The sequence below is a fragment of the Ochotona curzoniae genome, unplaced genomic scaffold, assembly GCF_017591425.1.
Source record: "Ochotona curzoniae isolate NIBS_2020 unplaced genomic scaffold, NIBS_Ocur_1.0 contig_2321, whole genome shotgun sequence".
Lineage (NCBI taxonomy): Eukaryota > Metazoa > Chordata > Mammalia > Lagomorpha > Ochotonidae > Ochotona > Ochotona curzoniae.
This window is the reverse complement of record NW_024465421.1, coordinates 1,194,774-1,219,172: the sequence shown is the minus strand read 5'-3', so window position 1 is coordinate 1,219,172 and position 24,399 is coordinate 1,194,774. Positions and strand designations below refer to the sequence as shown.

The window sequence follows — 24,399 nt, the reverse complement described above, 5'->3', positions numbered from 1 at the left end:
TTATAGTGTGCAATCTTTAGAGTGACTTTTGAAATCCAGTATTACCATTTTTCTGAGCTGTTTTCATGCAGCAGCACTCATTACTAGTTCATTTATTTTTATTGCTCAGCAGTATTCCATTGTATGAATCTGTTAGGTTTTTTCTTCTGCATGTAGACATTTGGTCTGTTTTCAGTTTTGGCTGTCGTGGGTAAAGCCTCCATGATCATACAGATGTACGTTTGGTTTTCCCAGGAGAGTCTTAGTAACTTGGTATTTTCAGCCACTCGAGGCGTAGTCAACGTTTTCCGTGGTGAGGGCACCGCTTGTCAGCGTCAGTGTGTGAAGGTTTCGTTGTCTGCACCTGCCCCACGGGAGTTGATTGCAGCAGTTCTAGAGACTGTGAATTCATGGATGCTTTGATTTGTGTTCCCAGCTGATGATGCTGAGATGCTGAGAATCTCTGCCTATTGGCTGTTTATAGATATTCCGGGTAGAGTGTCTCCTCCTCTTGTGCCCATCTTTACTTGGAGTTGCTTGTCTTGTCATTGGCTCGGCAGAGTTCTTTCTGTGTTCTGGGTAGCGGGCCTCTCCTGCCACTGTTGCTGCCTGCATCCCCAGGCCCTAATGACTACAGGCCCACAGCTGCGCTGCAGCCTCTGGGGACGCTGGACCTCCAGCCTGTCCTGTCCTGGGTCAGGCTCCCCGAGCAGAGCTGGACTCTGCCTCATTGCTATTGTTATCTAGTTCAAATTTAACCATTCTAAAGAAACCAACCCATCTCTTACACTCTTGACTTTTTAATATCCTTCATTCCTGTTCTTAAAGATTTCCACTCGAGGTTCATGCTGCTGTTGCCTGCTGACATTCCATGTCTGTATGCCCCTTCCAGTGTGATTCTGGCCTCTGCTTTCCCAGCCTTTCCTGCTGTTCCCTCTGGAACTTGTCTGGCAGCAAGCATTCCTGTTTTCTTCTGTTTTTTTTTTTTTTTCAAATGCCTCTGCCCATGTTACCATACACTGTACCAGTCCTTTTCTTGGTATCACAGTGAAGCCGTTTCTTAAGCCCCTGGTAATTTCAAACTATTGAACATGTCTGTATTGCATTCTTTGAATGCCATCTGTTCTGTAGGCTTGTTGCTCTTGTTTTTGCATCTCCAGAAAATTCTTACCTGTTTTTCCCTGTTTTCTCCATGCCTTCATCCTGAGGAGCAGTAATATTCCCACAAGTGGCACTTTGGCACTTGGTGCTATTTCATCTGTTCTTGGTAGAAACATGTACAGCCCTAATACATGTTCATTTATTTTTTAATGCTTCTCATATCTCAGATTCCTTTTTCATTTTTTTAAAGACCTATCCATTTTTATTGGAAAGTCAGGTCCACAGAGACGAAGAGAAGCATAGAGAAAGATCCTCCGTCTACTGGCTCACTCCCCAAGTGGCTGCAACAACCAGAGCTGAACTGATCTAAAACCAGGATCAGGAGCTTCTTCTGTGTCTCCCATGTGGGTATACAGTCCCAAGGCTTTTAGCCATCCTCTGCTGCTTTCCCAGGCCACAAGCAGTGAGCTGGAAGGGAAGTGTAGCAGCTGAGATATAAACCTGCACCCATATGGGATCCTGGCCCAGTGCATGTAAGGCAAAGACTTTAGCTGCTAGGCTACCATGCCAGGGCATCAGATATGTTTTTTGCTGTCCACTGATTTTTCAGTAATATCAGACGCAGTGTCTTCTTTTTAGCCATTATTTTACAATATTTCTTTTACTAGTATTAAGTATGGACAAGTTTAATGTCACATTATTTTTTAAGATCTGTTTTGTGCAAAGTATAATAAGAGAAAAAGGAAATTACCTTTTATTGAACACTATACATTTGAGTATGTAGCTACTCTGATACTATAATGACTTAGTTAGACGCTTGTACCTACTATAATGGATAAGTTTAGATTTAGAAGAAATAAAAAGATTACAAGGTATTTTGTACAAGAATTAACAAGATGCTAGGTTTACTTACATATGATAATACAAGAAAGGGCATATCCTTAGTTGAAATATGACTAGCAGACCAAAAAATGAACTCACATTGGAGAAAATAAGAAAGGAGTATATATTGGTAAATTAAACCAAGTCTCTTTTACGTGAATCCAAATAATTTTCTTCATTGTGTCTTAGTAGTATTGGATTATTACCAGAAATGCATTTCCTGTTCGAAAATCTCACATGTCACTGAGACATGCATACATCCCATCTCCAATGTATAAGACACTTTAGATTCTGTATTCTTTTAGCAGAAGTGGGAATGGAAGGCAGATTGAAAATAAATTGTAGTAAATGAAGCTGAAAGGCATAAATTAATCAACTTATGGTGATTGCTTTGCAATAAAATTTTTAAATGACAGGGATCCAGGAAATAGTTTCTACAGTCATTGTTACAAGATACATTTTTGATCAATATGCTGACTCTGTGCCTTGCTAATAACATGTACAATAGCAATAACTTTCTCTAAAAAAAGTTTTATTTTATAAATGCAAAGTGAAATTCAGAGCTATTTTTTTTTTATTTTACTTTATAAATGCAAAATGAAATTCAGAGTTACAGAGAAAAAGAGAGGGAGAGAAAGAGATCTTTTATCTGGGTTCACTCCCCAACTGGCCGCAGTGGCCAGAGCTGGGCTGATCTGAAGCCGGAAGCAGGAGCTTTTCTGGTCTCCCAATTGGGTGCGAGGACCTAAGAGCTGGGTCATCCTGCACTGTCTCCCAGTTTACCCAGTGTGAGTAACAGAGATAAAACTAGACTGGGGAGAAAACCTGAGGGAGAGCCTTAGGGATCTGTAAGATGGTAACAGGCGATGTGGCGCCGATGTCTTTGCAAGAGCGAAAGGAGAATGAGAAGAGTGTGGTGCTGGAGGGATCCAGGCGTGCAGCCCCGCACCCTGGAGGCATTCTGGGAAATGCGTTGTCAGGTGAGCGGCTTCACATGGCCTCTCTGCACAATCAAGATACGTGCTAAACACACGTGGTGTGTTGGTGCTGCCAGCATAACATGTCATACTGTTTCATAATGAAACTTGTGATTTTTTTTGTAAGCAGAAAGAATATACTGTAAAATACGTATGTCATTAAGCACATATATAAGCTGGGAAAATTCTATTATTATCTGGTATTATGTACTGTACAGTATTATATGTGCTATAGTTTTAGTGACTTTCAGTACAGCAGTTTTGTTTGTGCTAGCATCACCACAAACATGTGGCTAATATATCACTCTGAAGTTATGATGGCTATTATGTCATTGAGCACTAGAAAGTTTTTAGCTCCGTTGTTATGGTATGGAACTGTTTCTATGTTCCATCTCTGACTGAAATGTTATGCAGTTCATAAAGAAATAATGGCAAATCTGTAAATTTAGGAATCTGAATGAATCCAAACCAGGTTAAAAGCAGAGGCACACACCAAAATAGTTTGTTGATGTGAGGGAAAGAACAAGTCTGAAAAGCTGTTACAGAGGAATGATATAGTACCCACCGCTTAGCACCAGTTTAAATGCTAGCAGGTTTCTCTTTTGAAACCAAAGAGGAAAAGAAGAAACGGCACCACATTTACTCAGAAGCCAGTAAGAAGTTGAAATTCCAGTTCATTAAGAGTCACTCTGAAAATTATGTACTTAGATTTACATTTAACAAAAGATGCAATAATGGATGTTGAAAGTTACTATGTGTGATAAAACACATTCATGAGAATCTAAAATGGAAAGAGCTATCGTGATCATGGCTCAGCATGGCAAGATGACATTTCTTCCCAGGTTTTTCTGTAGAATTAATGCATAGCTACCATTGTAGAAGTAGAAAAACATATTCTAAAATTTACTGAAACAATACAGAGAAGAGCGAAACAGCAATAGAGCATTCACTCTGGTATTGTATTTGACCCTATTGCTGCAATAGTCAAGACTGGGGAGACTGATACATAGGTCAATGGAAAGAATAACCATCTCTGAAATTAGAATCAGGACTTCATTTAACTGTTCTCTTTTCCAAAGATGAAAAAGCTGTTCCATGGTGAAAAGTTTAGCTTTATAACGAAGTGCTGGAGTACTAAATATCCATGGATGAAAAGCAAACAAGCAAACCAACCCACCTACACACCAGCCAGCCAATGGTAGCCCTCTGCCCTCCCCCAGAAGAAAAGTGTTATCCTAGGCCTCACAATTATTAGAAATTTCAATTCAAGATGGACCATGGATGCCAATAAACTGTAGAAAATAGTAGTTTTTAAAAAATATATAGTAAAAATAAAGGCCTTGGCACCTCCTCTCACCCATTCAGTATTCAGTTTGAGCGTCACCTTTGGGGAGCTCTCCTGGAAGACTGTGGCCTCAGTTGCTGTTCCGTGCATCCCATCTGCTCTGTTCCCCAGGGGATCTGTATGCAGAGGGATCTCTGGTCTCTGTTCTTGTAAAGACATGAGTAGTCTGGGCTATCCACATTAGAGGCCCACCCTTAGGACCTCATTTAATCTTGATTACCTCCTTAAAGTCTGAATGTGGTTGCGTTGGAGGTTACGACACCAGTCTGACTTGAGTGAAAGCGTGATTCAATTCATAACAACACACATTAACTCCTCAATAAAGTGTGCAGTTCGTCAACTCTGTTTCTCCAGTGTCATAGCATCTGGTGGAAATTACTATGTGGGGGGAGCAGCGTGGTGGCTGTGCACGCTAATCCCCAGCCCATAGTTCCAGCACCCTCCAGGAATGCCCGTTCTATTCAGGCTGCTCCACTTCCAATCAGGTCCCTGCTTGTGGACACATAAAGCAGCAGGTGATCACCCAAGCCCTTGGGCCCCTGCAGCCACATGAGAAACCCAGAAGCTCCTGGCTGCTGGTTTAGGGTTGGCTCTGCCCTAGCCATTAAGGCTGTTTGGGGTTGGGACCCATCGGATGAAAGACTCTGTTTGTTTCTATCTCCTCTCTCATTCTCTCCATAACTTGGCCTTTCAAATTAAAAAAAAAAAAAAAATCTTAAAGAAAAACACAGAAGAAATCGCTCTGTGATGTTGCCATCTGATGGCTTTGGTTTGGAGTTCTCAGTGCTGCACTGAGGTTTTGTATGTGACTTTGTGCATTTTATTAGGAACTTGGATGACAGTTTGCAGGCACGGATACCCTGGGGAGTAGGCTTCCTTTACTTTCTCTCTGCTGTTGTTATTGTGTGCAGAGTGTGATGGACAGGGAAACTGCTTTTGCCAGAATAAAATCTGAAAGGAGTTTATGATTCACCGGTGAAATAATTAAGCTATTAGGGATTGTAATTTTCTTTCATTGTGGGTATTATTATATTAGCACGTTGATGCATGTTTGTATGGGTATAAGCTACCCATCTGAATCTCCTCTTTCATTTTCCTTGTTTGATGCAGCAGTGACTAATATACTGCTTCAGACACAAGACCAAAGCATCAGTACCTGCCTTGCATAACTTTATTCAAGTTTCGCTGCTTGGACTTTTATAGAAATCAAATTTATCTCACAGCTTTGGGATGGATTTTATAATAACATCAAAAGTTTGATGAAATTCTGATTGCAATCATAAGTGTACCTGAGGTAGTATCTTCAGACTGCTTTCTTAGTACCTACATATGCTTCATCTCTCACATTAAATAGTGCTTTTTTAAAGTGAATAATCGTTCTTATATACATACTGTTTGTCCCCTCGACTGTTGGAAACATGTTCCAGTGGTACCTGTTGAGTTGACAGAGAGATTCTTCTAGGAGGCATTCCATACTCACTCTCCTTTATTCAAAGCAGGGATCCCTTACATATGAGCATGGCCCCACTCTTCTAGGAGCCTGTCTCTATTCCCTGTGTTATACTTTATTGTACTAATATTATTCGTGGCAGCTGAATAATAGAAGCATCATTGAAAATAGAACCATCAGTGGTTTTCTCTACAGCATTTTTGGTGTTAGAAAACAACAAGAGTCCCAAAATTATTTCCTTGAATTTTAGAAAACTGAAATCAAGAAAGCACTATAATGCAAGAATATTAATTTTCTGCATCATGCAGATAAGCAGTAATGGTATTTATGCTTCTGAAAAACATTTCTTCTTAGAAATGATGTCTTGTTTGTTTGTTTGTTTGTTTTTCTTTTTCTGTGCTTAGATCATTTTTTTCAAAATGTGGTTTCTGTCTTGTCATAGTCAATGCTCCGAGGGAGAGGAGGCTGCTATAAACACACATTTTATGGCATTGAAAGCCATCGCTGCATGGAAACCACCCCAAGTTTGGCATGTGCAAATAAGTGCGTCTTTTGCTGGCGGTAAGTAAAACTGTGGCCATGGGACTGTTTCCAGTGACTTGTAATTTCTGCCCAATGCACACTCATTTCTTAAATAATTTTTTAAAATTTCTGTGGAAAATTTGTAGTTTACATGAAAGGCATCATGAGAGAGAGACAGATATCTCCCAGCCACGGGTTTACTCTGCAACAGTGAACAACAGCCAGGGCTAGAGCAAGCTAACGCCAAGGATGTGAAACTCACTCCAGGTCCTCCGTGTGGTTGACAGGGACCCAATACTCGAGGTGCCACCATTACCTCCACAGTATGCATCCCCAGGAAGGTGTACCAGGTGCAGTGGTGGGACTTGAACCCTGGCACTCTGACCATGTTCTGTGGCATCCCAAGTGGCTTCTTAACGGCTATACCAAACGTCCATTCTTACTTCACATGTTTAAAGTAATTTAGATTATTTTTTAAATGAAATTTCAACTGTATTTTTCTAGAACATGGTGTTTGTAATGTAATTTTTTTGTTGTTGTTGTTGTTCTCTGGTGCTTGGTCCTCATTCATCTCTTTTCTTCCCTGGAGACTACTTACACTTGAGTTCCGCAACCCACTCCTGTGGGCCAACTCATGTCTCCATTGCACACATTTTGTTGTATTCGGTAGTGATTTCTCATCTGTCACTACTTCACTGAACTCCAGCAGAGCATGCCAGAGCGGGGACCACATCTTCTGTGGGGTTCATATATGCCAGTCTATTCTAGACCTTCTGTTCTCTGACCCCTCCTGGAATTTAACAGTTTTTTCCCGCGTTCCCGTGAGTTCTTCTTTGCCTCAGTCTTTAACTGAAACAATCTCTGGCTCATTTTCATCTTCTGTTATCACTGCATCTTAGCAGTGAGAGTAATATACCATCTTCTTGGCTGTATTGACTCCTGTGGCTTGACACTTAAATACCTTGTTCTTAGTCCCAGTCTCCTTAGCTTTCATTCTGCATTTTCAACCATGTTTTGTATTTGTTCTGTTTGATAACGCACAGGTACTGCAGGCCTAGCTTGTTTGGGATAGAATTCATTATGTTCTGTGTTACCGATTCTTCATTTGGGTAATGGACCACTAGCTAATGGCCTGGGCTGAATATTTCTTCTTCTTTTCTTTAATGTTTTTAATGTTTTTAAATCTGTGCCTTTCTTTATGTTCATGCTGGAAACATTTTTAATTCTTTTTTGTAAAACGTATTCTTGAGATTCATTTACTTAAAAGGTAGAGTGACACAGGATGAGAGAAAGAAAAACGAATGCATGCTCATCTCTGTATGATCCCTGGATGACAACAAATCCAGGTGTGACAGGGCAGGTAATGTGGCATGGAAGATAGACTCCCATCTGTGCTGCCACTGGCGTCCCATGTAGGATTCAGTTTCTGACCCTACTGCTACGCTCTCACACTCCTTGCCAGTGCGCCTGGAAGAGCAGCAGAACGTGACCCAAGTGCTTGGACCTTCAGCTGGAGATCCAGAGACACTTCAGCCTCCTGGCTGTGGCATGACCCAGCCCTAGCCACTGCAGCCATCTAGGGAGTGAACTAGCCGATAGAGGATTGAGCTCGCTCTCTCTGTCTCTCTCTTCTCTGTAACTCTGACTTACAAATAAATTAATTAGTAAATCTGTTTTATTAAAGATTTATTTTATTTTAACTGGAAAGGCAGATTTACAGAGAGAAGAGAAGATGAAGGGAAAGACCTTCTGTCCGCTAGTTCACTCCAAGTGGCTGCAACGGCCAGAGCTGGTCTGATCTGAAGCCAGGAGCCAGGAGGTTTCTCCTAGTGTCCCACGCAGAGGCAGGGTCCCAAATTTGGGCCATCATCTACTGCTTTCCCAGGCCACAAGTAGGGAGCTGAATAGGAAGTAGAGCAGCTGGGACTTGAACCCACACCCATGTGGGATCCAGTGTGTGCAAAGTAAGGATTTACCACTGAGGCATTGTGCAGGACCCAGTAAATAAATCTTTGGAAAACAAACAAACAAACAAACAAACTGGTGTGCACCAAGTTGAATTAAAAACCAGGAATTCCATCTTTGTCTCCCAAAAGGGTAGCAGGGACCAGAAAACCTGAGCTTCCCGTGCTGTTCCTAAGGCACATTAGCAGACGGCTGAATTGACAGTGGAGCAGCTGGGGCGGGAACCAGCAATCTATTATGGAATGATGGCATTTCAAGTAGTGACCTAACTTTGCTACAATGCTAGCCCGCATAATATATACTTCAAAATATTATATTATTTTGAGTTGAAGGTTACAAGTAAATTTTAGTAAGTAGACAGTTTTGAAATATGGAATCAATGAATAATGAAAAAACAGCTGTATTCTGAATGGATACTGCACTAGAAGGTGCAAAGAAGGTCAGAAACTGCTAGTACACAGCTTCAGTTCTCCTATAATTATTGCCACATCTTATAACTTTATACATTATGTGCCAATTAACATAGATTTATAGTTGTTTTGTACAGTTGTCTTTTTAATCATCAAGGAAACAAAGAGAAGAGTTATGGTCCAAAAATATAATGATGCTAGCTTTTGTATTTTTCTTTATCTTTTTCTTTATTTCTTTGTGTGGCTTGATTCTGTCTAATGTTCTTCTATTTGTGTCTGAAAAATTTCTATTACACAGGGTAAATGGACTCCCTCAACTTTTTTTTTTTTGTCTGTCAAGGTCTTAATAACTTTCATCTTTGAAGAATAATTTTGTCAGATACAAAATTCCTGATTGATAACCTTTTTCCTTTTTTCTCCTAAATGTGTCACATCATTACTTCCTGGCATTTCTCATTCCTGCTGAGAAATTGACTGTTAATCTTACTAAGGACTGAGGGCGGCATTATGGTGTAGCAATTTAAGCTGCTGCCTACAATGTCAGTATCCCATACAGCAACGGTTCTTGTCCCAGCTGTGACACTTCCAGTCCAGATCCTGCTAGTGTGCTTGCAAAAGCACTGGAAGACAGCCTAAGTACCTGGGTCCTTCCAACCCATGTGTGAGACAGAAATAGAGTTCCTACCCTGGCTTAGCTCTGGCCCCTTCGCAGATGATGCAGCCATTTTGGGAGGAAGCCAACGAATGGAAGACATTTTTCTTTCGCCCTTTCTCTGTTGTTGCTCTGGGTTAATTTAAATTAATAAATCTTTTTGAAAAATGTAAAAAAAAAATTCATTTTCAAAATGTATTTGTTTTTATTAGAAAGTCAGATCCACAGAGAGGGAGGATAGAAAGAAATATCTTATGTCCACTGGTTTACTCTCCAAGTAGCCACAAAGACCAGAGCTGAGCTGATCCGAAGCCAGGAGCCTCTTCCAAGGTCTTCCACGAGGGTGCAGGGTCCCAAGGCTTTGGGCCATCCTCCACTGCTTTCCCAAGCCACAATAGGGAGCTGGATGGAAATGGAGCAACTAGAATATGAACTGGTAACCATATGGGATCCCAGCAGTTACATGGCAAGGATTTAGCCACTAGCCTATCCTGCTGAGCCCTATAAAATTTTATTATAGATCACTGCCTGCCTGTTTCTTTCAAGATTCTTGTGTGTTTCAGCAGCTGAATATGATGTATGTTGTTGTTGATCTTTTTCACATTTATTTATTTTCATATGCTGTAAAGATAGTGTCAGATTTTCCATCTGCTGATTTGCTCTCTAAATAAGCTTGCAATAACCAGAACCCCAAACCAGCCCCAAATCCAGAGCTCCATGATGCTCTCCAACATAGGTTATATTATCCTAGATACTTGAGCCATTACATCTGTATTCCAGGATTTATAAATAGGAAGCTGAAATCAGAAGAGGAGAAATCAAAGTTTGAACTAGCATTGATATTTGGGGCATCCCAAGTGGCAGCAGAATCCACTAAACCCCAACACTTACTCTCAGGTGGTTTTGTTGGAATATATTGTGCTTGAGTAGATAAGCTTCTCTTAGATGTGTGCTTTTTTTCTATTTTAATAAATTTTGAAAGTTTTCAACCACTATGTATATTTTCTGTTTCATTTTCTCAAAATTTTCTTCACAGTTTTATTTTTTTCAGGTTGGATAATTTTTAGTTGGTCTGCCTTCTATTTCATGGATGTATTTCTATTTGTCCTATTCAGATCGGTTGTTCTTCTAGACAAGTTTTCATCTCCGTTATTAGTCTTCCTACCTCTGAAACTTGTCGGTATACTTGTTTCTATCTCTTCATTGATATTTTCTGCTTGTTAGGAAATTGTCCCTTTGGTTTCCTGCACCTCTTTGGCTAGACCGAAATTTCCTTCTATTTTGTTGGAAAGCGTTCTATTTTGTTGGAAAGCCGCATATTTTGTTGATTGCAGCGTGTTCTTCACAGTTTTCAGCTTGCTTTAATTGGTTGCTCTGAGTTTTAGGTTTTGTTTTAGTAAATTTTCTAAGCAGTATCTTTAGAGAATGTATTTGTTATATATTGTCTTTGAAATCTCTCCTAGTTATCAGATAATATTTTGACACACTTCCCTGAGCTCCTGGAGTCAGAGAAAATGCTCATTTAATTTTGGCATTCTGTTTCTCTGCTGTGGCACTCTTTGAAAGCTTAAGCAGGCCAACTGCAACTCAGCCTTCACTTCCTGCTTTAACTGAGCCTAAATAGTCTCTGAGCATCAGTTTCCCAATTGTGAAAAAAGAAAAGAAAGTAACTTTCTTACAGGATTGCTTTAAGGGATAATTGCTTGTATGAGGCTGTATATGTAAAAATGTTGTATACTAATATGAATTTTTCAAAATGAATTTTTCCCTTCATTTTTGTTAGCCTTGTGCAGTTGGTTCTGTGGCCCTGTGATGCACACCACAATCCATGATTCCTCAAGGCCCTAAAATCAAGTGGTGTAGGGTCAGGCATTGTGGTGCAGTGGGTTAAGCTGCCAGATGGGATGCTGCCCAAATTGGAATTTTGGGATTGAGTCCTCACTCTGTATTTCAGTTCAGCTTCCTAATAACTTACACCCTGGAGGACAGTAGATGATGGCTCAACACTTGGGTCACTGCCGAACAAGTTCAAATCTTGGTGGAATTCTGGCGTTTGGGGCAGCTAACATTTGAGAACTGAGCCAGGGAATAAAAGATATCTCTTTCTCTTTGTTGCTTCGCATTTTGGATTAAAAAAAATGAGTAATGTCAAAGTGGAATAGTGTTTTCATATAACCTCTTTCATATATATACGTCTTAAAAGACATGTATATTTTAAATTGTCTCTAAATTACTTCTAACACCTAATATCATGTAAAAGTGACTGTTTTATTATGTAGACAATAGTGACAGGAAAAGAAAATCTGTGTGTTTATTGCGGAGGTAACTTTCTCCTGGCATATTTCAGTCTATGATTGGTTGAATGCATGGACATTGTACAGAGTTGTATATGTAACATTGATACTTGATTAGGTATTATAAATAATCCAGAGATTACTAAAATATGTTGTACCTAACTGTGCCTCCTTCTATGGCTGCTGTTGTTGCTATTCTAAATTCACTCTTGTTTTGTCTCTTTATTTCTGTTTATTGTAAGGTAAATTTTCGTTCCTTGAGGTTTTAAATTGAGTTTTATCTGCCTTGGCCAAGTAACTCCATTTATTTCTTTTTAAGTAGAGGGCCAGAAATATGACTGATTTCATACTGATTCTTTATTATTTGTGAAGTCTGTGGTCATTGAAAGAAGGCATGAACTAACTGGAAGCATAACAGTGTATCATAAAAGAGGCAGCTACCCCATAATTTATGGCAACAACAAAGCAATTTAAACTAAATAATCAGAAATGTGTGGAATATTCAAGAGGGTTTGAGAAAGTAGCAGGATAAAGATAATGATAAATTACATTTAAAAACCTTACAATAACCAGATAAAATGAGTAATAGAAAGATATTTGTAAGGAAATCAAAGCATAAGAAATCAAAAACCATCAGAGGCCTTTATGGTTGTCCGACAGTGTGATAGAGGCTGCAGCACGTCCAGGCCTCCCACCTCCCTGCACTTTGGACAGCAGGTTTCAGCCCAGACCTTGAGAGGAGCTGGAGTAAGGCATGTGGAAACTCCTCAAGGAGATCCAGAAGTAGCCTGCTGAGACAGAAGAACAAAGCGAGAGAATAGACCCATGTAAGTGGGGATAGGCCAGCTAGAAAAAGGAATAAAAAGGAGACTTGCAGGGATGAACATCACTTCCTATCCATGCATGTTGATTTCTGATGTCACTCTTCCATATTTGTTGATTGCAAAGAAGTACCAGGCCATTCCCACACCTGCTGTTTGTCCCTGCTGTACGGAGTGAAACAAAATGCCCACTCCCATGATTCCACTGCCTGTTTGACTCTCCCCAGTTTCACTCCATAAGGGTCGCAGCAAGACAGCTCCAAGTGAAGTCCCTTTCCCCACCCTAGGCCTGCGAGAAGAGGCCCCCTTTCTCATTGTGATCTCCAAGCTTAGGTTCCAGCTGTCCTCACTCATGTTTATGACAAGTCGACTTAAATGTTAGTAACATGATGGTGAAGATTGCTTTGAGTCTCAATGTATGTCCAGTTAACATGGTTGAAAACAGGAGTCAGTGTTCTGTCAGCTCAGTGAAGGACTAGGGTCTGGAGCCTGGACAGAGATGTCCAATGGCCTCTCTGTCCCCTGCTGTCTGCTTGCTGCCCTGGCTTAAGCAAGGTAAGCTCTAAACAGATGTGCTCTAAGGAGGAAACCAGTCCCGATGCTGTGGTTTTATGGAGAGGCCAAGCTCTCATGACAAGGAGTCCTTCAGAACTTTGCATCTTGTTTCCAGGCATCACAGCAACCCCGTGGGCACTGAGTGGCAGTGGAAGATGGACCAACCGGAGATGATCTTAAAGGAAGCCATCGAAAGCCATCAGAATATGATTAAGCAGTTCAGAGGTATTTATTTATCTTCCAAGACTGAATGCCTGTTAGTAGCAGAATCATGGCAGAAAATTGCTGCTTTGAGATTGTGTTTCTACTGGCAGATTTTACTATAGTGAAGTGAAAACCTGTAGAAACATTATGTCTATTTTAACCTTTTTAGTTTATAAATCCTATGTAATGGAAGAGCTCTGGATTTGATCCAGGCTTAGCAATGTGTAATATAGCGCATTCACCCTGTATGTGTTGCCTGGGAATGTGTCACTGTCCCGCCCGAAAACCTTTGCCATTTTGTCTTGAAGAGCACAAAGCAGCCCTGTGAATGCACTGGACATTTTGGGTAACTTGAAGTGAGGTGATTTTTAATGTCAGCCAGTTTTGGAAAAGTATATTTCAGTGAATGCTTTATAAAAAAGATGGGATATTATTAATGTAAAAATTTGTATGGGATCTGAAGTAGTCAGATTTTCAGTATAATTTTCTGATTCATTTCTTTCTCATTCTTAACAATATTTGACTTAATAGGAAATAGCAAACTCTTAAACTTTATCATTCATCAGAATTTTTTGGACAATTTGTTAAAACACAGACTGCTGATTTAACTCCCCCAGAGCTGGGTCCTGTAATTTTGAGGGCAAGCCCATAAATGTGCATTTCAGAGAGGCTTCTGAGTGTTTTGATGTTGAACTGGGAGCAGACTTTGAAAACTGCTCCTATCGGTAGATTTGGTGGACAGAGCAGCGATGGCCCTGTACAGGGCCAGCCACAGTTAATGTATTGAAATTGTTAGGTCCTTGTTAAAGGTGTGTCTGCCTGTTTTCCCCTGATGCTGATGACTACTTTCCTATATTCTCTTTTCAAATAGGACCATAAAGAATAGCCCAGCTAATATTGTCTTAATACCAGCAGTCCTATCATGATGACAGTGTATATGAGCTTCTTAAAAATCCCAGGAATTAACATTATAATTTGGGAATTCTTTTACGTTATTGTGGTTTCAAAGAAGTTGTCTAGAGGATAGTGGGTCAGCAGTTGGAATCATACGATGCTGGATTACGGAGCAAAAAATAGAGCATACCTGGGGACATGGGAACCCTTGGAAAGGCACATGCCCTGGAAATGCAACACTGCCACCAATTATTCTTAATAATCACAGCCTTTATAGGATATCCATTTAAGCTGGTAATGCCAGCAAAAGATTTTTTTTTTTCATGTCTTAATTTGGTTGAGAAAATACCACCATGCCAGCAAACTACCTTTACTTAAGCAACCATAACTTTGCAAGAAAGGCTTTGAAAGTGAGAATGGGGCCCAGCGTTATAAGCTAGTAGCTAAAGTCCTCGTATTATCTGTCGGGATCCCATACGGGTGCTAGTTCATATCCTGGCTGCCCCACTACCCATCCAGCTGCTTGCTTGTGGCCTGCAAGGTTAGCACAAAGCCTGGGGACCCTGCACCTGCACAGGAGGCCTGGAAGAGGCTTCTTGCTCCTAGCTTTGGATCGCCTCAGTTCTGGCCTTTGCAAGCCACTTGGCAAGTAAATCAGGAGTGGAAGATCTTTCCCTCTGTCTATCCTTTTCTCTGTAAATCAGACTTTCCAATAATAATAAAATAAATCCTGAAAAAAAAAAAAAAGAAAAAAGGAAGGAAGGAAAGAAGGGAGAGAGGGAGAGAGGAAGGAACAAAATGAGATTGGTTGATGTTTGTGCACTGACGCTTTCAAGTTAGCAAAACCAGGTTTTATTAAGCTAATATGCACTATTTCCTTGTGCAAGTATACAGTACTTCAGAAAGTTCATGGAAAGTGTGCATTATCTTTTAATAATAATTATTTACTTTGGAGAGAGTGACCTCTCTCCCATCTGCTGGTTCACTCCCCAAAGCCCACAGCAGCCAGGGCTAGGATAGGCTGACACCTACCATGAAGTCAGTCCAGATCCTCATTTTGCGTAATAGGTCTCAGCTACCTGGGCTGTGTCCCATGGTAGTTATATTTTGTAAAGTCTGCTTTATTGCTATAATAATCATTTAAAGTCATACTGTGAATGTACAATATTGGGAAAGAAGAACAGAAAAACCAAGGATGAAATAACCACAGCCAGCATACTTGCTAGTGTAATTTGTTTTATTTGTCACTGCTTATGGCTGATGGTCTGAAGTTTGTGTGTGTGTGTGTGTGTGTGTACCGCAACTACTCCTCAGTAAGTAAAATCTCCATTTTCTTTCTTTCATTCATCCTTAGTGGCTTAGCTGTCAAAGAAATAGGTCTCTCTTTGCAGAGCACACTAGCCTCAGAGCAAGGCTGGGGAAGCTGGTGCGTAACGGACACACCACATCATTGCGCTTCCGACCTCAGCGTCCTTGCCTGAGTGCAGGTCTGACCTGGATCGCACTCCAGCAGCATAGACCCAGAGGTCCTTTTGGCCGCTGGCCTTGGTTCTGCTCTCTGGCTTCTCCAAGTCTGAACTCTCCAATCGAGCCTGGCCCCATGGAAGTGGCTTTTCTGTATAGACTTAGCCATCCACCCCACCAGAAGCCACTTCTTTTCTTCCTACCCCTGTGGGAGTTTTCCTGTTAGAGCTGGTATTGTGTTGTATTGCCCTATGGCTCCGTGTTGCTCAAAACAAGATGAAAAACTGAAAGGAAATGTGTGTTTCTGGTTTGTCCCACCGGAGCTTAACTCAAAATACATCTTCCTATAGGAAAACACCTTTGTATTTGATTAAGATGTATTGAAATAGATGTGTCCATTCAGTAATTTAGATGTATTATTGATGAAGACAGAGATCTATATATATTTTTTTACTTTTTAAAAAAAATGTATTTACTTTTACTGCAAAGTCAGATTTACAGAGAGAAGGAGATGCAGAGAAAGATCCTCCATCCGTTGTTTCACTCCCCAATGGCTGGAATGGCTGGAGCTGAGCTGATAAAAGGCGGGAGCCACGAGCTTCTTCTAGGTTTCCCACGTGGGTGCAGGGCCCCAAGGTGTTGAACCATCCTCTACTGCTGTACCAGGCTACAAGCAGGCAGCTAGAAGGGAAGCGAGGCTGTTGGAACGTGAACTGGCACCCACATGTGATCCAGGTGCATGCAAAAACAACCACTAGGCTTCTGTGTCGGGCCTGAGGTCTCCATTACACTGTGGTTGTCTCCATGTGGGCATCTTAGAGGTGCCCTGTTTTGGTTCATTAATCCCTTCTTTACCCTGGCTGGGAACCCCTTGCTACTACTAACATGTACTCCACTCTGGATGAAGGGCACTGCTCTCTTCCACGGGTCTCATTCAGTCATGTCACGATTTTTTTCATACTGTGTCCTAGACCTGGTTCTGAGCGCTTGTGGCTTCTGGTCTCTGAGTTTGGCCAGTGCTGAATAGATTTTCAAGACACTCTCTGGTGTTCTGAGTGCTTCCCGTTTGGTGTGCTGTTTTCCACTCTGAGGGCAATCATTGTCTCCAGTTATTTCCCTGCATCATCAGAAGAGCTTTCTTCTTGTGACCTTTATTAGCTTCCCTTTCATACACGTGCAGATTGAACTTTCTGTTGGTTCAAAGTGGGTCAGAATTTCAGTGCAACTCAGCATGTTTTCAGGACGCTGCCTGCCCCCTTCCAAATCCCACCCTGGCAGGGAGAAATAGCTTGCAGAGAGTGGACTGGGGGGTTTTCTCAGCTCCGTTGATTCAGCAGACAAGTGAAGAAACAGCCTTGGTCCTGAAGATGCGTAGAGGTGGAGGATATCATTTCTTGTGGGCTGTTCTCATCTATACTTTGAGCTAGAAGAGAAACAGCCACGGCCAACGCCATGCTACAGCTGGCCAAGCCTCTGACTGCTGTACTGATATCACATATGGACCACGTATGTACTGGTATCACATATGGACCCCATTTTGAGTACCAGCTGCTCCACTTCTGATCCAGGGCCCTGCTGACAGCCTAGGAAAGCAGCAGAAGATGGCTCAAGTCCTCGGGCCCTTGTACCCATGTGGGAGACCCTCAAGAAGCTCCTAGCTTCAGGCTGGACTAGACCTGGAAATTGAGGCAATTTCGAGAGTGAACCAATAGGAGGGAAGATCTTGTTCTCTCTCTAATTCTGCTTTTCAAATAGAAATAGACAAACATTAACAAAATCTCAAAACAGTAATAGTAGGGAGAAGAAGAAAAAATTAACCTTAGAAAATAAAAACAAAACAAAAAAAGCCCTGCAAAATGAAGTGAAGCAGCACACAAAATTAAGGGTCTATAACAGGTGTTTTTCCCCAGTGAGGTAACGTGCACTTCCAGAGGAAGCGTAGGATGAAAGGTGTACGCCTAGTAACACCTCAGGGCCAGGCACCCACACAGAAGGGCTGGTGGTCAGCTCTTTGCCACAAACTCTGTTAGGAGAACAAAGAAGACAATGTTTTATTCTAGAAAAAAAAAATGAAAAATGTACTTTAATTATCTGTTTTGAAAGGCAGAATATCAGAAACCAAGCAGAGGCGCTCATGTGCTTGTTTACCTCCAAGGTACTCAGAAGAAGCTCGAGCTGATCAGCCACCCCACGAGCCACGAGCCGCTCCGTGTCTTCCACGCGGGTGACAGGTCACAGTTACTTGAGCTCACGTTTGCTGCCTCAGGCACGATAGCAGGAAGCTGGATCAGAGGCAGAATTCTACTCCAGACACACTGAGAGGAGATTTCGGTGTCCCAAGCAGTGACCTGACCCACTTCAGTTCACTGCCTGCCCCAGAATGCTTTCTGGTTATCCCAAACCTTAAACACAGGAATGCTATATGGGCTATGTATCATGTTCGAATATTTGGTTTATTGTTATGACATTGAGATAAACATTTTGGGGCCAAGCACGTTAACATGGCAGCTTAAGTCCTTACCTAGCACGTGCCAGAATCCCATATGGCTGCTAGTTCTAATCCCGGCAGCCTTGCTTCCCATCAAGCTCCCTGCTTGGGGCCTGGGAAAGCAGTCAAGGACAGCCCAAAGCCTTGGGACCCTGCACCAACATGGGAGACCTGAAAGAGGCTCCTGGCTCCTGACGCAGTAGCAGCCACTCACCCTTTAAATTTTAAGTGAGTAAAAATTAATTGTTAAAATTCTTGTTCATTAGTCACGTTTCGTGTGCTTCATGGTTAGATGTGAGTAGAGAGTACTGTACTGGGTAGGGCAGATCAAGAACATTTTCATCATTGTAGAAAAGTCAGTTGCTTTGTAACAATGCTGTGGAATTGATTGATTTGTTCGAAGTGAGACAGGGGGAGAGATAGAACTCCCGCCTGCTGGCTCACTGCCCACGTGCCAACAAAAGACCAGGCCTGGACCTGACATGCCGGGGGCCAGGAACTCAATCCAGGTTATTCCAGGTGTATAGCAAGAGCCAAGGTCCTTGAGCCAGCACAGCCACCTGCACAGTCTACACTGCGAGAAGCTGGAGTCCGGTGCTAGAGCCAGATGTTGGACCGAGTTTCTCCGATGTGAGATGGAGACATCTTAACCACAGACTAAAAGCCTGCCCCAGTTGGTGGGTGTTGTTTCTGCTGTACGTCTCGTTTGTAACATGACACAAGGGCGCAGATCTTGCCGTATCTTACATCTTGGTTTGAAATCTGACGCAAATGAGGTGATCAATACACATACATTTAATGGAATAGGATTACCATTACATTTAAAGAGACTAGAATGATTTTAGACTTATTTTGGGGTTTGACTTTAATCCACCGTCTGTTTAGTGGCTCATGGGAGAACTGAAGGTATTGAATGATTTCACAAAAGGAAATGTTATGCTTTAATGTCAGTTTGTCAAGTTTATTTAAAACCTGATTCACTTGAGTAACCAAAAGCGTAGGAGACCTATTCGAAGAAAACTACAAACTATTTAAAAAGGAAATTGAACAAAACCTCAAAAGATGGAATAACATCCCGTGCTCCTGGATAGGCAAAATCAATATCATTAAAATGTCTATACTACTACAAGCAATATACATTTTCAATGCAATTCCAATCAAATTGCCCAAAACATTCTTCACGGAACTGGATACAATGATTCAAGAGTTCATCTGGAAACACAAAAAACCACGAATAGCTAGAACCATCCTGAAAAATAAGAAGTTAGCAGGGGGAATCACAATCCCGGACCTCTGGACATACTATAGAGCAGTGGTTATCAAAACAGCCTGGTACTGGCACAAAGACAGAAAGGAAGATCAATGGAATAGAATAGAAGCACCAAAAGGGAACCCACACAAATACAGCCAATTAATCTTTGACAAAAAGACCAATGACAACTCAAGCAAGTGGGAAGGCCTCTTTAGTAAATGTTGTTGGGACAACTGGCTGATAGCCTGTAGAAACAAAAAGATAGACCCACATCTATCACCATACACCAAGATCCAATCTACATGGATAAAAGACCTAAACCTACATCCAGAAACCTTCAAACTCTTGCAGGAAAATGTAGGAAATACCCTGCAAGACCTAGGAGTAGGTTCCGACTTTCTAAGAAGGACACCAAAAGCAATAGCAGTTGAGAACAGAATAAACAAATGGGACCTCATCAAACTAAGAAGCTTCTGTACAGCAAGGGAAACAATCAACAAAGTAAAAAAGCAACCCACAGAGTGGGAGAAGATCTTTGCACACGATATAGGCGATAGGGGGCTAATTTCCAGGATATACAAAGAACTTCAAAACAACCAAAAAACCAAAACGAACAAGCCACTCAAGAAATGGGCACGGGAAATGGGCAAACATTTCACAAAGGAACAAGTCCAAATGGCAAACAAACATATGAAAAAATGTTCTAGCTCCCTAGCAATAAGAGAAATCCAAATTAAAACATCGATGAGGTACCACCTAACACCAGCAAGATTGGCCCACATAAACAAGAACACCAACGACGCTTGCTGGCGAGGATGCGGGGAAAAGGGAACCCTACTCCACTGCTGGTGGAGCTGCAAATTGGTACAGCCTCTATGGAAATCAGTCTGGAGAACACTCAAACAACTCAAGATCTGCATGCCATATGACCCAGCAATAGCACTCCTAGGAATATATCCAAAACACCTGTTTTACGACAAACCAACATGCATCCCTATGTTCATTGCAGCACAATCAGTAATTGCAAAAACATGGAAGCAACCAAAATGCCCATCAGCAGAAGATTGGATAAGAAAGCTTTGGTTCATCTACTCCATGGAATACTACTCAGCTATTAAAAAAAAACAAAATGCAGTTCTTTGTGGCTAAATGGGCACAACTGGAAACTATAATGCTAAGGGAAATGAGTGAATCCCAAAAGATTAGATACCACATGTTTGCCTTGATTTAACCTGTAATTTTTGTATGGTTGTTTGTTATTTTTTGAACCTGTCATTGATACTGTCTCAACCCAGATGTTTCGAAGAATGGAACTTGCATTATTTTTAACATATTGTTTACCCAATACTATGTCAATTAATTCCATAATGTTGTATATTGATACTGAGGCCTTGTTGGGGCTTTTAACTGACCGGATCTTTACTCTGTTAGACCTATCTTCAGACCATAGAAGGTCTCCCCAAGAGGCCACTGAACTTATCTGGACAATAAGACGCTGAACTTTATGCTAGGCATGTGTTTGCAAGCAATGAATCTCAACTGAACTTGAACTATGGTTATGCAACAAGGTGGAGGAATCCACCATGGGGGGAGGGGTATGGGAGGGGTGGGGGGAATCCCCAGCGCCTATAAAACTGTACTACATAATACAATGTAAGCAACAATAAAAAAAAAAATTAAATTAAATTAAATTAAATTAATTATCCAAAAAAAAAAAAAGATGTTAGATTCCCATAACCTAAAAAGCCATTCATCCAGAAATTCTGGTATGAGATTCATTCTTAGACTTGCGTTAGAGTCATAGAAGACTACTTCTAGATTGTTCTGACTGTAGCCTGTATCGTGTCGATTTGATCCTTTGGGTATTTCCCTGCGCTTTCTTATTTACAAGTAGATTGTGTGTGTGTGTGTGTGTGTGTGTGTGTGTGTGTGTGTGTGTGTGTGTGTGTGTGTGTGTGAAAATCACTTCCTATAAACTAAGGCATCACTGAGCTATGAAAGTGGCTTTATTTCCCCCAGTTTCTTTGTTATTATTGTTAACATGACAGCAACCTCAATCATTAACCTTAACATGATTTAATCTGTTAAAATAAATGTGTGAATTTGGTAAAAGCAAATCCCGTGTGCCGGTCACTCAGCTGAGGCCTGTACAAGCATTGTCCTGTTTAGTCCCAACAAGTCTTACAAGGTCAGGATTGCTCACCGTGATTGGCAGAGATGGCTAGTGACTGGTCCAGACTGGGAAACTTGCTTCTCCACAGCCTGTGCCCAAGGGCCAGATCTCCTCAAAGCACAAATCCTTCCCACAGGGGCTGTTGAAACATGTTTGAGAAAGTGGGTTTCTTTCATTTGCCCGGTTTCCAGGGAGGGACTTGAGGACATTGTGTCCCCTGCTTCCTGTTTGAGTCGAGGGTTGTGCTTGTCAACCTGTACTTGCATTCCGATCGTGTGGAGAGCACTTGGGAAAGACTGGTTCGTCTGTCCCATGCCCAGAATTTGTGACTTGATTGTCTTCAATGCCACATGGGCACTGGGGTTTTTAATAGATCTGTTTGAACAGTAGAGAGAGAGAGAGAAAGCAGTCCTCCCTTCACTGGTTTGCTTTCCAAATGCCCTCCACAGCCAGGACTGCATCAAGCTGGAACTAGGAGCCTGGAACTCCATCCAGGTCTCCCCTGTGTGCAGGGACCCAAGCACCTGAGTGATCCCCTGCCGCCCTGACCGTGCATCGGCAGGAGGTCGGATCTGGAAGCAAAGCCGCAGTAGGGGCTGTGGGTGTCTCAGGCCCGACGCCCACCTCTCTGGATAGTTCTGCGGTCCTGCCCGTGTTGACAGCCAGTGGTGTGCGTCAGTGCTCCCCTCGCCTGTCTGCACATCGGGTCAGCAGGAGCTGCAGAAGCTCATCATTCCTGTGCCTTCCCCAGAGCTGGTGACTGATGTGCTCCGAACTGGACTGAACGTGGACATTTTGATTCCCAGATGAGTCTGATGTGCAGATAGATGGGGAGTCCTCTGGTTTTCAGTCTTGGCTGTGCATTAGAATCACCTAAGGAACTTTGAAAACGTACACTGTCGTGATTGACCTAGGTGGTGGCAAATTTTTTAACCTCCCCAAGACTCCAACATGAAACCCTAGGTGAGAGTTCTCTCTGTCCTATACAATATCCATCAACTAGTTTAGTTTCCTCTGTCAAGATAGTTGAAGAAAGCATGGGAACATAATTGGGGAAAAAAACAAGCTTTTTCTTGTATGAACACTGTTCTTGCAATAACACTGAGTTCGTTTTTGTAGAACAACAAACAAGAAAGCAGAACTCACAAATTAAGCAAAGTGATACATTCTACTTTCCAAATATTTAGCTAATTGGTTTTGCCTGCTTCCTTAGCCCTGAAACTAAGGATTATGTAATAATTCTTATTTGATAATTCTGACCCCCACCTCCTTGTTTTGTAATCGTTTGACTAGTATAAAGAATGAATTTACTTCCTAAAAGCAAAGAATCACTAAGAAACATGTGCTGTCTTCTGCGTGTCCCTTGTTTAGCTTGTTCCCCTTCTCTGTGTCCTGCAGGAGTCCCGGGTGTCAAAGCAGAGCGCTTTGCAGAGGGGATGGCGGTGAAGCACTGTGCACTGTCCCTTGTGGGAGAACCGATCATGTACCCAGAGATCAACACGTTCCTAACGCTGCTGCACCGGAGCAGCATCTCCAGTTTCCTGGTCACGAATGCACAGTTCCCCGTGGAAATCAGGTGAGTAGTTCAGCTTAGGGAGACATGCTTGTGTCCGGGGTCGACTGCTAAGAAAAAGTAACAGGTGTGAATAAACACTCAGAGGATTTGTTCACGGGCTTTGGGAGTCAGGCATGATTCTGTTCTTCAGAGTCCATTCCATTAGGAAAGATAACAGTTACAGGAACAGGGGCACGTATCCTCAAAAGAGAATATTTTTCTTTAATGTTCTAAATGAGAAAAGGATGGTGAAGCTTTTGGAAACACTGTCATTTAATTTAGATCTTAAAATGTGGCTGGAATTGCTACTTGGGAAAGTAGAAACAGTATTTTTTTTTTTAAGAGAAGGCCTTGCAAGGATGACATGGATCGGGGATAATTAAGAAGGCATTTTGTAAATACAGTGCTTTAGTACGTTCAACGGCAGATGGAATTAAGGAATAAATTTGGGCACAAGCTCTGCTCCAGTTAGGGTTCCAGCTTCCCACTGCTGGTATACTTGGAAAAGCAGCAGGTGAGATTGAAATAGTTGAGTCCCTGTGACATGTTAGGGACCAAACTGAGTTCCTGAGTAAACCAATACATGGAGGATATCTGTCTCTTTGTTCCTCTCATAAAGTAGGGCAATCAAAGAATCTTAGGAGATGTTTATCTGTCTACAAAATTTTTGAGATCTATGCATATTTTTATAGTTTATATTTTCCATAGAATTTTTGAATATTCTTGCTAAGAAAGGATCTCAAAATATTGTGCTAAGATAAACATGGAATTCCACTTTGCATAAACTACTTATAGGCATCCTTATGTATGGTTTATCAAGCGTAGAGCAGCAGTTGCACGTCGCGTTGCAGGGGGTGGGAGGAAAATGTGGAGCCCTTTGATAGGATGTTCTCTTAGGAGACCTTGCTTCCTACAATGTAATCCGGATGCAGGGGATAAAATGGAGTGTGCCGGAAACCTAGATGAGGGAAGCACTCTGGATTTGGTTGCAATGCTGCAACCCTATTGACAAGGGTCAGGCTTGGGTGGGAAGATCCAAGGCTGTTTTGGATTGCTTAGAGAGAGCACTGTGTGGGCATGACCAGGGGCAGTTTTCTTGGATCTTGAGAAAATGTTTTACATAATCATGTCAAAATGAATGAGTTCATGCTATAAGGGATAATCAGGAAAGAAGAATGTTTAGGAAAGGGAAGTTCGGTTTCTGGACTTTTCTTATTTAAAAGGTTTCACTAAATTTTTTTTAATGATTTTTTTTGTAAAGGCACAGTGAGAGATACCACTTCTATTCAGTTGTTGAATGCCCTGAATGCCCATACCAGCTGGCACTGGGTCGCCTCAAAGCCAGGAGCTGAGAATGCAGTCTAGTTTGTTCATGTAGGTGGCAAGGACCCGTGACTTGAGCCATTGTCTGCTGCC

The 24,399-nt window shown here is 41.7% G+C and overlaps 1 protein-coding gene across 1 annotated transcript in view; it reads left to right on the top strand.

Annotated features, from left to right (window-relative positions):
• Positions 1-24,399, top strand: part of LOC121151426 (S-adenosyl-L-methionine-dependent tRNA 4-demethylwyosine synthase TYW1-like) — a 75,069-nt gene that overhangs the window by 30,456 nt on the left and 20,214 nt on the right. Inside the window, exons 10-12 of the mRNA XM_040972773.1 lie at positions 6,177-6,295; positions 13,069-13,178; positions 22,827-23,004. Coding sequence (XP_040828707.1) covers positions 6,177-6,295; positions 13,069-13,178; positions 22,827-23,004 — 407 coding nt within the window. The remainder of the gene's footprint in view (positions 1-6,176; positions 6,296-13,068; positions 13,179-22,826; positions 23,005-24,399) is intronic.